Genomic DNA, 13588 nt, shown 5'->3' with positions numbered 1-13588 from the left:
GCATAGTGCATAGTGAATTTTGTCTATTCATCAACAATTTCGCCACTCTAGCTATCTAATAACTGACTGTATGCATATTTTATTACTTGTAAATTCCAAATGGCTTTACGGTACCAAGGCACCAACCTCGAGTTACTAGAAAGTAATTTATAGTGTAACGGAAATGGCAAAAACATCTCTTGGAGGATTAAAACACCTCCAATATTTGAAACTAACTAGACACCTACAAAGAAGCGGAGAGATTCAGGGAATCCTCAAGAACTTACAATTTTTGTGTTTTATCCTTCAAAACAGAGGTTACCACTGGAACAAGTCCGAGAACATTGTTAGAGCTAAATGCTCCTGTTTTTCCACTACAGAAAATAAAGGGGTGAAGATGTCAGTAAAAGATAAATTTCATTTAGACGAGGCATACAAAAGAACATCTAGAAGACTGATACATGCATCGAAGTTTTTTTTTTTTTTTTTTTTTGTAAAGTATACCGAAGCACAATATCTGGACAGCTGATACGTTCTAATGTATATACTATTTGATACTTAATACCCTATAGAAGACCAAAATCAGAATAAGATTAAGTTCAGTAATTCATGTTTCATTCAATTCAACAATAACGATATCACTAAATCCATTTTAAAATACTCATTATATCATAGTGGTAGAAAGATTACTAAGCTGTTAAATGATTCAACTTGTGTTATTCACTTGAAGATGGTGCTGACGAAGGCTGACTAAACTGCGCACTTGCAAGCTGACTCGTTTTCTGGATAGCTTTCTGTTATACGGGGGAAATGAGAAAAGGATGTGATAAGCATGGGATGCATGGCTCGCGTTCAACCATATTCCTTAAGTTCTACATATCTAAATGCTTTTCTAAATGCCTTAATTGTCTTCTTCTTTTTGGCTCTAAGTTTAACTAAATGCAGTTAATGAGCTAAGGGGAGCTATAATTGAGCTAAAAAGGAGATAGGAGTTTAGCTGGAGTGAGTTAGATGAGTCAGTTAACAAGGGATCATACGTAATAGTTAGTTACAGGACACCTTATTAGACTGAAACTGAAATGTGATAACGAATCCACATCTTATACATTTTATCATGGTAGTAGGTGCTGTCAAATTATCAAAACTCGGAGATTTAGGCCGTCAATCTCTGCACTATTATGCCTTTCCGAGAGTAGATAAGAAATTAACAACATGGTTGTTTGTGGTTTAGTTTTCTTTCAATCTTGAGTTTGAAAAATAAAGGTATGTAACTTTTTTATGGGCATACTGCTACATTTCAATTCCACAGCTGTATAATAGAAAGGAATACCAGTTGTGATGATTAAAATACACTTTAGTCTTCTTTTAGGAGAGTTAACAAAATGCTACACTGGATGCTAAGTAGATGTTGAAGAAAGTACCCAAGTATTTTGGGTTTGATGGTGATCATGGCTAACACACAAATGAGAAATAATTTCCATCACTAAGCCAGATTTAGGTTGTAAATTTCTTAATATTCTACAATAACATAATCATTTTCTCACTATGCAAGCATGAATTGAACATAACACAAACACAGAAAGGAGGCAAGTAAAACAAAGGATTCAGTTGTGGAAAAAACAAAAAACGCAGAAGACACAACAGTAGGGAAAATGGAGTACAAGATTATGCTGCAGAGAAATCCAAAGAAATGAATCAAACATCATGATTCCAGAAAAGAGAAATTCAACCAAGAAAGTAATGCTTTAGATCCTTACAGTAACAGCTTGCCACATGTGGTCCAACTTATCTTCTTCGATGTCCGGCCATGATGCTTTCGAACAAATTGACTGTGGTAAAATAAAAGTGACTCTAAACTTTTCTCCAGCTTTTAGTCCTGCAACATCTTTATACCTGTTCTTTCCTCTCACAAATAAAGGAACAGAGGAATTTTAAGAGGTAATGCAAGTAAAATTTCTTAAAAGAGTTGAGTGAACTTTTAATACTTCTCAGAGCAAACTTATGAGATGTCTAGCATACATGAATAAAGCCAGAAATAAGAAAAGGAAAAAAGTACAAAAAGTGCAATAAACACTGTGGATTAAGCAGAATTTTCTTAATTATAAAATAGGACAACATCCCCTCTAAGTTTGGTTGGAAGGTGTGTGTGTGTGTGGGGGTTGGGGCGGGGGGGGGGGGGGGGGGGGGGGGTTCAACATCTATCTTTTCTCTAATGGCATGCGAATGCAACTATAAAAAACTATAAACTCCTAGAGAGCTCCCTCCAATTATCTAGGCTGGAACAAAGGTGATACTCTCCGTCGAACAACATCCTGCATCTGCTCCACTGTCAGCACAGAAGCTTCAGTATCAAAGTTGGCCTTCTCCAACTGCTGGTGAATCTGTCAAACATGCAGGTCAAATTTAGAAGAACAATATTGGACGACGTGCAAAATAAATAGCTAATTGATATGAAAATTTAGTTTTGTAAGTTGCATCACTTTTATCAAGTTGTAAACTCTGATACCAAAAGCTCACGTTCAGGTACTTCAGGTACTCTTTTAACTTCCCATATGTTATCTAATCTTTGATCAAACAGAGATTTCATGTTTTTAAATGTTTTATTTTATGAAATTAGCATCTTCATTTGTGAGGAGATCATCATAGTTTGTAGTTTTTCAACAATACCTTCTCAAGTATTGCAGACTGATCATCCATGTGAAAGCTGCGCATGTACTTCAGCATCTCCAGTTGCTGTCAAATGGTTATTTCCACTATTATTATCACATCTATAAACATAAATTAAGCCTTAAGAGAAGAGATCTCTTGCCTGCTCTTGTAAATTCTGTTGCATCGTTAATCTTTCAGCAAATCTGTCTGGACCAAGCTCGGCCTCTTCACAGGCCATTTCTTCTCTTCATGGCCAGTAAAACAGAAGAAAAATAATCCTAGTCAGTTTCTTCACAGAACTCAATATTCAGTAAATCTTTATTGGAGTTGTTGGCAAGGATAGCCTTAATGGTAAAGTTCCTTTAATTGAATAAAAATAAGAGAAATACACTTCGTAATATCCTATTGAGCACTGTGCCAAGAAACGTTCTTCAAAAGGTCCAAAGGTGAAAATAAACACAATATAGAAGTTCATCTTAACAATAAGCAGAATAACAGCAGAATAAAAGCATATATAGAAATGACCACATGCATTGCGACAACCTTAAAGACGGAATATGCTGATCTTACTTTGCAACAAATTCATAAAAACGAATCATCAGGTCTCGATCACTCTCATAGGTCATGTTTATTTTTCCCAAGCAAGCAAGACCAAACTTTGGATCTGCAACAGAGAAATAAAGAACTCCCACACTGGTTTTAGTAAAACAATGAAATAACTATATGAAGCAAGAACAATAATTGGAGGTATGCATTTTCCCCACATATTAGATGACACTACATTGCACCAATAGAAACATTAGTTTTAGTTTTTGAACCGACGAAAAGAAGGAAAGGTGAGAAGGTACGCAATCTTCTATCCTTTAATCAAATCAAACTAAGAAACCATGAAAATAAAAGGATTATCATCTTCTGGATAATGGGCAATATGGGTTGTTATTCCAAGCAAACATATAAAATTTTATGAAACAACAGAAATAGTACCATCAGCGACAACAAGTCTACGCAATCTTCTATCCTTTAATCAAATCAAACTAAGAAACAATGAAAATAAAAGGATTATCATCTTCTGGATAATGGGCAATATGGGTTGTTATTCCAAGCAAACATATAAAATTTTATGAAACAACAGAAATAGTACCATCAGCGACAACAAGTCTACGTGAACTAGTTTTGGAAATCAGGTTATAACAAATTTGCAACTCAGCCCTAGTTCCATCTGCAAAACTGGTTATTGGCTCCTCTCTTTTGAAACGAAAGCACCACTATATAATGACCCAGCAAAATGGTTCAATTAGATTAGAGTCAAAATGCTGATTCTTTTCACAGTTGTTCCAACATTAGTATGGACTAAACAGCAGCAAAAGAAGCATTTGCTCTTCAACAATCAAAATTGTCCGTGTTAAACTCTGGAAGTAAAGTGTGAATAGTTTAAAGCTCACCAATTCCCATCTCGAAAAATATCTCCTCTTGGATGGCAGTGGTAACAGCAACAGCTTCCTGCATATAATGATGTTCTTTTGGTTTCTAAGTACAACCACAAATGGAGAAAACAAATTATTGTAGAATATGGAAGATATTGACATTAAACAAGTCAAGGGATGATGACAACAGTGATTTTCATCAAAAATCAAATCATATCCTATAGGATTCAAAAGCTCCTGGCAAGTCCAACATGGAACGGTATCTTGAGTTCACATGACGTACTATTGTAACAACATTCTTCATTAGTCTGTATCCTAGATCTTTTCTCATTTTGGTTTCACCTTCACAAAGGGAAGGTACCATTGGAAATAAATGTTTGCACCTTAATGTACTCTTTTTGATTCTCTAGTAGAGGACATCAAGAGGAAGACTGCCTTTGAGTGCACAGGTTGTTCATGTGCTAATGTGCACACAATGGATTGGTGTCCCAGACTTCCAGTCACCTAGCCGAATCGGAAATATGTACCTATTTTCAGCCTTTTTTTCCATCTTTGACAACCATATATGGCCTTTTCCCAGTGGAGAAACAGATTTTGATGCTTTCCAAAAGGAGTTTGACTAAATTCATGGATGCGGAAACAAATTTTTATGCATATCTTATGTGATAGTTGGTGCACTTGTTTACTTCATTAGGTTCAAACTAAATGGCACAAGAATTTCCCACAAAATCCATGTTTAAATAAACATTAGACTCTAGTACAGTGAAATTGTCAAGTATAATTCATGGAAGATGCATTTCAAGGCGTCCACATGCATAGTGCAGTGTCAGAGCCCAACCATTAGTATAATCAAGAATAAACAATGGAATAAAAAGTTCAAAAGACTGAAAGATGGAATCTATAGTTGAGGATTCTCATTGTTTTCTAAGGATGGAGCAGAAGTGAGCAAGTAGAAGAAGAAAAGTGAATGAGAAGAGCGTAGATGGGAGCATTCACAGAATTGTTTCATCACGGTAAGGCCCTTTGATATTATTATTAAGAGCTCCAAATTAGCGCCAGTCTCACAAGTAGGGTATGGGGAGGCTTATTGATATTAGCTAGACAGAGAGAGAGTTATGGAAACCGTCACCTGCTGCTTGTGAGTGACAGCATCAGCAATCCTTTTCTTGACATCTGTACATCATCATTTCATTTGAGAAAGTAGTAAAACATTCGGACAAAAGAAAAGGCGGCTGCAAATGAAGTACCAGGGTGGGAGGTGAGGAAGGCGAAGCGATCAAAAAGATGAAGCAATTCCTCTTTCGATAGCATTCCTGAGGCTGCCATTGTCCAGAGAGTAGAGAGCAATGGGAATGAATGAATGTGTGTACCTATTCCCAGCTTCACGACGACGTTTGCTTCATATTCTTACTTCTGTTGTCAAGCCATTGCCATCGGGGCCCATTCTACGCTACTTCCAATTATTTCCATCTACCACTATTTAACTTCAACAAAATAATCTAATAAATTGTTTATTTTTAATCTCTAATCTTCCTAAATTTTCACTTATTCATACATCACACTCTTGAGTGTAAAATTATTAAAGAGGAATTCCTCGTCTCTTTCCACTACTACCTTTTCTTCCTTTTAACTATTTTTATTTTATTTTTCGATGAAAACATTTATTCCCTTGACAAGTTTAGGGGGGAAATGTCACCTCTCATCACCCCCCATCACTAGATCAGTCTTGACATTTTCAATATCAGTAGCATAAGCAAATTTTTAAATACTATTCTCCGGTTCATAATAAGAGTCCATTTAGCCTTTTTTATTTTGGTTCAAAATAAATGTGCGATTACATATCAACAAGAAATTAACTTTATTTTTTTAATTTATTTTTATTAAGTGTTAAGTGACCAGACCCAATATGTCAAGTTAACAGTAATATGCAAACTTTAATTAAGAAAAATTTAGTAAAAATACCTATTGTCTTCTTGGAGTTAGTATTTTCTCAAAGAATGTGCTAAAACCTACTAAGTAGACATTTATTTTCAAACGGGGGAGTATAAAATAGACGATAGACATCAATGATCTGTAAAAGTACACCATTTGCTAAAAAAGGATGATTAGAGTTGAGCTTAACTCGTAACATTACATCAAATTGCAACTCCTTTAATAATTGAATCATCCCTTAACCATGAATAATTATACATCTACACTAGTTTTTTCTGTAGCCCCAGTCGAAACTCAAAAGCATCTAATAGGAAATGGAAAAGACAGTAGCAACAACTGCAGATTGTGAAGCAACTGTACACAATTCCCTTTTATAGACATTGCAATTGTTGGACATCTTCCACACCTTTAATTATATTTTCTTTCTTTTGTGCAAATTAAAGAACAATACGTGTTTAATAACAAGAACAACAACAACAACATGACATCTAAATTATCTCCACTTTTGGCAGAATGCAGGGGAGGGTAGAGTGTACACAACCTTACCCCTATCTTGGGAGGACGTGTTTAATCTTACCTGAAATTAAAAAGAAAAATAAGAGAAAAGACACTGAATGTATATAGCTTTTACCCGAAATATGACACCGAATGCTGGGACAAAGCCTACAGCAAGTCTGGAAGAAACTAATTACAGAAGTCTGTCTTAAGCTATTACACCAGTAAAAGTCCTAATTATTAGTAACAACTAAATGGCAAGCATGAACACCTAGCACTGTGTTTATGCAGGGAGACCTATAGCATGTACTTTTTCCCTGCAGAGGTATATTCTGGTTTTATCTGGGAGGCGGAACATTGGATTTCGCAAAACCCACCCACGCGACGATGCCAACAGCAAGTATTATCCAGCCAAATATGTCATACTTGAGATCACTGCTCTTCTTCTTCTTTGAACTCTGGAATGCAAGAGTGGATAAAGATTAAACAACAATAACAATAACAGTAACAAGAAGCCAGAAGAGAACTAAATTTGACACCCCAATTAGAACCTATTCTTAAAGGATAGTAAGTCAGGACCCCGGTCCAGCAAGTTGACAATGAAGCATTGAACAGGGATAGGAAAAAGTTATTTACTTGAAAAAGGAACTATATGTGATCACAAGAACTAGCTTGACAAAGAAGCATATTTTACATCAAGTTGCTGCAGGACAGTCATAGAAGAGACGATTCCCACTCAGTCTCTCCTCTCAATAAAAATCAACTGAATGAAAGAGACAAAATGGATTCATAAAGCAAAAAGACCATGTTTTATCAGCTGAACAACAATAAAAGAAAATCAAGAAGCATTAAACTCGATATCAACTAAGAAAGAAATTGCAGGTAAATTACCATTACATCTTCTCTTATTTATGGAAGCTCACTCTAGTTTAAAATAACCCTTCTTGTTTTGAATTACATAGCAAAATCCTTTCAGTACTTGTTTCCAGTATAAAGTAGACCAAAAGGTAAAGAGGTCATTTGAAACCTTTAGCATATACTTTGGAAAGTCCTTAGCTATGTTTTGTTTAAGCCTTTGACACAATCAAATCTATAGATCTTTTTTGGGCAGAGTTTACACTTAATGTTACTTTCTCTGATAGAGAAAGAAAATTCAAAAAGTAAACAATAACAAAAAAGGGTTATCTTTCATAAGCAAGGGAAAAGCGAAGATATTCCAAACACAATTTTGTCAAGAATTTAAAGTAAAACAAAAGGAAGGGTAACCCACAAAATAGAGTGAAAATGAGGAAAGAGATGGAAGTGTCCATGGAAGGGTATCATTTTCTTTTGAATTCTCCCATGGCCAAATTCTCTGAGGGAATCAGTCGTGAACCTTTCTATACAGCGGCAAGGTGTATATAATATTCCAAACTGGAATGGTAGTAGCACTAGTTCACTCAAATCGAAAAGATACCTTTGTACTCGTTGAAATTGAAGGTCCCGGTCCCATAGCTTGTTGCATCGGACCATGTCTGTGGATCTCCTTGTGCAACTGCGGAGCCTAAACATAATGCAGAAAACATAAAAAAAATAACCCAAACATTGTGAACCTAAGATAGCTACTCTATCGACCTTTTAAGTAAAGCTATCACAAATTCTCAAAGAAGGATAAGCTAGATCAATTATCAGTCATCAGCACCAATCACCTAGACACTCAGACAATTAAATACAACAGAGAGTATGCAATTTAAGTTTAGGTCACAAACACAAAACAATTCAAGGCAAGATCAAATTTTAATTTCTTTGCCCCATCTGACCCAAAGAAAGTATAAAATGAATCTACTTATAATAACAAGACTTAAAAAGTTGTGTCAGATGGAGAAATAATGATTACATATATAGTATAAGGTAGATGCACACCAAACTAACCTGTTGATGTATAGACTGTTAGCATGTAGCATGTGATGCCATGAATAGTGACTCAAAAAATACCGCATTACCATGCTAGTAAAAACAAAAATAGGCACAATCTCTTCTTTTTTCATATTTGTTCCTTCTTGATAACTCAGAGGCACAATCAAATAAGTTTGTTAGATTAACATCCATGGACATCCTAATAACCCAATTTTTGTATGCCTGCAGTTTAACATGATTCTGCTTCAGTTTTATCACAGGTAGGTCATAATTGATACACTGATATCTTCCACATAGCTTCCTCCTCCTCCCCTCCTTTTTTCAGCTTGCTGCCTCTATCAAGTTCACAAAAGTTACTAAAGGAGTAACCATGCTTGACACAACAAGAACACGTGCAAGTCATCCTCTCTCATCTTCCCCATTTTTTGTTTCTGTGACCATGTTTCTCCTATATAAAAATTTGCTTTCAGCTCATAAAGGGTATCATGTTGAGATTTATCTCTAGTCTCCTTTGGAGCATTTCACGGTTCCTTAAACGCTTGACCAAAAATGGCTCTCAAGTCTCAGAAATATCTCCAAAATTAGTTACATGTTTCTAGTCATATCTACAGCAATTGTGTTTGAACTTCAAAGAGGCATACCTCAATAAGCCATGACAACAACAACAACAACAACATACCCAGTGAAATCCCACAATGTGGGGTCTAAGGAGGGTGAAGTGTACGCAGACCTAACCCCTACATTGGAAGGTAGGAGGTTGTTTCTGAAAGACTGTCGGCTTGAGAGAAAGCATGGCAACAAAGACAGATAAGGACAAGCAAACCAAAGCAGTATTAAAATGAAAATAACGAAAGCGAAAAAGCTACCATAGATAAATAAGATAAATTAAGTGCAAGAAACAACATATACTAGCACAAATCAAAGGGCAAGACACTAAAGACTAAAAACCGTGACTACTAGGAGCGGGACTATCTTCTACCCTAATATGAGTCCTCTATAACCTCCTATCTAAGGTCATGCCCTCGGTAAGGTAAAGCTATACGCCATGTCTTGTCAAATCACCTCTCCCAATGCTTCCGGCCTACGTACGCTTCGCCTCAAACCGTCCATGCCACCTCTCACACCTCTACACTAGGGCATCGTTGTCTCTCCTCTTCACATGCCCAAACCATCTCAGCCTTGCTTCGCGCATCTTATCCTCCATCGAGGCCACTCCCACCTTGTCCCGGATATCTTAATTCCTAATCCTATCTCTCCTAATGTGCCCACACATCCATCGCAACATTCTCATTTCCGCAGCTTTCATCTTCTGAACATGAGAGTTCTTGACTAGCCAACACTCCGTCCCATGACAAAATATTGAAAATCTAAATATATCTGAAGATTCCAAGGGTAGGTTACAGTAATCTCTCACACTGCATATATAACCCGTATAAAAACATTTGGCATTATACATGTAATGTTTGAACTCCATCAGGGATTAGAAGCTTAGTTCAATCATGGTTGATGTAAATACTTATAATTAGACAGTCATGTTGAGGCACTGTTGGTAGCTGTTGGTAGCAGAGGTGTGGGGTTATTGTGTTAGACTGAGCTAACAGTGGTTGTTAGCTGTTTTGCAATTCTCATTCATGTGATTAATATACAGTTAGTTAATTAAAAAAACATTTGGCGGGTTCGGTTATTCCACATTCATTTACTCAACCCACAGTAACCTTCTCATTGCAGCAATATAACTTCATTCTACATCCTATTCTAGTTACTCAATGTTTGCACCCTCAATTGCTTGACATTTGAAAATAATCACTATTTTAAAACCATTTCTTCAGCAATAGCTCATATAGCATTTCCCTCGTGACTCCTATAAATCTTTTATTGTTCTACTCTTCTGCTTAATGAAATGTAATGTGTGAGTCAAAGCTAACGTCTTAACTCATGCACTAGTCTAGACTACGAAAAGTTGGCTTGCAAAGCTAAGCGAGAGAGTCCTATTAGTATAGAAAAGACACAGTTACTGGCTCCTCGTAAGTCATAACTCATTTATTTTGGGCAATCAATTTTATGAGGCAAGGAAAAGCCACATTCAATCAAGGAAAGGGGGCTTACTTTTCCTGAGGCTGATTCATCCTATTCAAATTTGGCTATGCTAATGGAAAGGGAAAGTTTTCAGATGAGATGGACCCCAAGATATGAGCGAGAACCCCCAATTTCTTAGGGGTCGCACTATGTCCTGCTTGGGTAGCCTGATGATTAAGGGACAGGGACACTGTCAACAGGGTATGGTTCTTTTTTATCACCCCGGATGACGCACACTGCTTTAAATAAAGCGTGGTACTCGTGCTGGCAAAATGGATAAAAAATACAAGTATCCATTAAAAACGGGTTGGATTATCGATCTATTAAATACGGAACAAATATGGATTGATATGACCCGCTGTAAAAATGGATAAACCATGGGGAAAAACTGGATAACAGGCAACGGGAATCTGCTGATCAGTTGCTGTGGTTGTAGTAACCGTGACTATTCTTTTTCTGTTTTCTGGAAAACAAGGAAGGAGTTCTTTTATCAAGTAAAAGATTTCATTGATAATAACAAGGCCAACTTGGCCGTCAATCAATCACATAATTAATAATTCTGTTTTTTTCTTTGTATTACATTGGATGTGGTTAACCTGATGCTGAAACTGAGAAGAAAACATGCACTAAAACCCGATAAGCTCACAAATTAAAGGAGAGCACCACTTTAACGAAATTAAAAAGCTTCAAAAATACTTTTCATCTGGTATATCATAAGGGATTTTCCTTTTCTATTGATTCCAGCGGATTGGATAAAAAACGATTCTCGAATGAGGCCAGGGATGAATCGAAAAAGAAACCTTTACTGGTTCTACCTCCTATTTTTATGAAGAGAATGAATCTTTTCCTCGAAGAATCAGAAAAAATGGTCCAGATCTCTTGCAGGAATGATTTGGAAGATACAAAACCAAAAGAAAATGAAAATGAAAAAAATAGATTCATAAATTCAGTTCTCTACAAAGTGCTATCTGAGCTCTTGATTTTTGTATTTTTTGTGAGTTTTTAGAAAAGAGATCCTAATTTGGTCAAGAATGAAAACACTAGATTTATTTAAGTTGAATCTAATTTTGGTATTTTCATGGGTTTCTTAGGGAGAAAAATAATTCCCCATTTTCTGGTTCTGGAGCTTCTCTGATGAGGTCAGATGCGGATCAATGTTCTAAGCAATTTTCTACAATGTACAGTTGGAGCCTCTTAATATTCGTCAATTTCATCGTTTCTAAAGAAAAAAAATTCAAACTTGGTCGAGAAGGACAAAAATAGATTCATAAAATTTTTGTTTTTGACCAAGTGCAATAACTCCCAGCCTCCCACAAATGACAACATTCAAGAAGTCATTGAGAATATGGATACTCAACCCATTTTTTATCTGTAAATGGGCAGGTCGAAAACTTATCCATTTTTGCCTAACCCGTTTTCAAGCAGCCCATATCCGATCCGACCAGCTCATTTGCTAGCACTAAGCACAAGTTTTTTCTCTTATTTGGACTCTTCATTATGAAGGATCGTGATAACTAGTTCGACAGAGGACAGCAAAGATAAACCAGTAAGTGGAGAGTTTCTCATTCAACAACGGATGTAAGCCATATAAGACAAAAAATACACCACATCAAATTCTGCATTCACGTGGAATTCTTTAATACACCACTACAGGGCAGCACATTAGACATATCAAACTTAGCTAAAATGCGCAAATTACCTTAGCAGAAACTTCCAAAGATTTGCAGTAAAGGTCATTGCTTGGATCCTGCCGTCGAAGAAAGACAAAAAAGCTAAGACACTTGTCAATAGTAAGCAAACAAAGATTTAAATCTCAGTTAAAAAGAATCTACCGCATCAGCTGCCTGCTGGAAGCACAGAACTGCCTTGTCAAAGTAAGTCTTAGCCTCATCGTGATCAGGAATTAAAAATGCAATAGATGTATGTGCATTCCCCAAACACCACAATGCATCATGCTTTTGTGGATTAATCTCCAATGCTTCCTCCAATTTTAAAGTAGCGTCTGCACAGTAATCCCCAAAATTACTAAACGGCAAGCATTATTTTTCACTTGCGTCAATCCCTGGCAAAAGATCCTCAAACCTCCCCCCAACTAATGTGTTTTACTATGAGTTGTCCACCACATATCAAATGGCAGGTAATGATCCATATTTTCAGCTACATGTGTCAGATTGAGATTACTCATTACCTCGAATAATAACATTACTTGTAACTAAAAACTACCCACCCAATTCCCTTTAGCATATCAATTATTAGCAGGCAACTATCGTTAAAAGAACCAACTTTTTTTTTGTTTTTTTAATGACAAGGCAACCTGCAACGCACAGAGTAAAGCCTGCAAACCACACAGGAAAGGTAAACCGCACTAGGCAAGCCTCGGGGTTTTGAACCTGCGACCCCGCATTAAGAATGAAATAACTAGGGAAGTACCGGAAATCATCTTCTTGGATTCAGGAACAGGCTGGAACTGTGACAATTCCATTAAGGCACCTCCCCATCTCGTCAAGTTCTGAACACACAAACAACAGAGACGAACACATTACATCTTGAGATTAAGCATAGACAGATTAATACTGATGAAAAAATAAAAATAAAAAAGGGATAAGGGAAGGGTGTAGAGACATCAGCATCAAGGGGATTCTTAGCATAGGTGGTTTCAGCAGTCTTGCGAGCGTGTTCGAAGAAGAGGAGACGATCGAATTCGCTTTGCATTTCCACTGATTACTGACACTCCAAATTCAAACCCCTGCAATAGTAAATGTGCAACGCCCCTTAACAAGGCGGTTTCTTGATTACTGCGTCACTCTTATATAATGAACGAAAATGTTCCTTTTAAATAAACCCATGTATAATACTGAAATTACAGAATTATCAAATATTAAAAAAAAATAAAGATAATTAAATTGAAGCTGGAGGAGCACTTATATTATCCTGTTGCTGAAAATCTAACAAAAAAGTACAGTCATTTTTCCTTAAATCAGAATAAAAAAAGAAAAAGAAAAAGAAAATGGATTATATGATAATAATGTGGATGTGTGTAGATGTACTATACACTTGAAAGAAAGAAGAAAGTTATCCTATAGTGTTTGAGTTAATATGTCGTATGGTCACTCAGCTACGAACGCTTCACTCAGAAA

General features: G+C 36.3%; 2 protein-coding genes across 3 annotated transcripts; both read right to left on the bottom strand.

The window, feature by feature from the left end:
• Positions 1 to 1932: 1932 nt before the first annotated feature.
• On the bottom strand, positions 1933 to 5464 carry LOC132035867 (uncharacterized). Of its 2 annotated transcripts, XM_059426007.1 has the most exons (8): positions 5300 to 5458; positions 5182 to 5225; positions 4071 to 4128; positions 3770 to 3893; positions 3199 to 3292; positions 2789 to 2873; positions 2647 to 2712; positions 1933 to 2360 (listed from the first exon to the last, which is right to left on the bottom strand). In XM_059426007.1, the coding sequence occupies exons 2-8, from the start codon at positions 5223 to 5225 to the stop codon at positions 2247 to 2249; spliced, it is 585 nt and encodes a 194-aa protein (XP_059281990.1). In that variant the 5' UTR covers positions 5300 to 5458; the 3' UTR covers positions 1933 to 2246. The 2 variants fall into 2 exon arrangements, with proteins under 2 accessions (XP_059281990.1, XP_059281991.1); XM_059426008.1 differs by lacking the exon at positions 3770 to 3893 and having other exon boundaries at positions 5300 to 5464.
• A 1167-nt stretch (positions 5465 to 6631) lies between these two features.
• On the bottom strand, positions 6632 to 13379 carry LOC132035866 (mitochondrial import receptor subunit TOM20-like). The gene is made up of 6 exons (XM_059426006.1): positions 13074 to 13379; positions 12882 to 12960; positions 12284 to 12453; positions 12151 to 12198; positions 7936 to 8022; positions 6632 to 6937 (listed from the first exon to the last, which is right to left on the bottom strand). Exons 1-6 carry the CDS (start codon positions 13161 to 13163, stop codon positions 6818 to 6820), a joined length of 594 nt encoding a protein of 197 aa, XP_059281989.1. The 5' UTR covers positions 13164 to 13379; the 3' UTR covers positions 6632 to 6817.
• Positions 13380 to 13588: the final 209 nt, after the last annotated feature.

The sequence above is a fragment of the Lycium ferocissimum genome, chromosome 11 (genome assembly GCF_029784015.1).
Source record: "Lycium ferocissimum isolate CSIRO_LF1 chromosome 11, AGI_CSIRO_Lferr_CH_V1, whole genome shotgun sequence".
NCBI classification, from domain to species: Eukaryota; Viridiplantae; Streptophyta; class Magnoliopsida; order Solanales; family Solanaceae; genus Lycium; species Lycium ferocissimum.
Note: the sequence above shows the minus strand (reverse complement) of the source record. Positions and strands in the feature narration are given on the sequence as shown.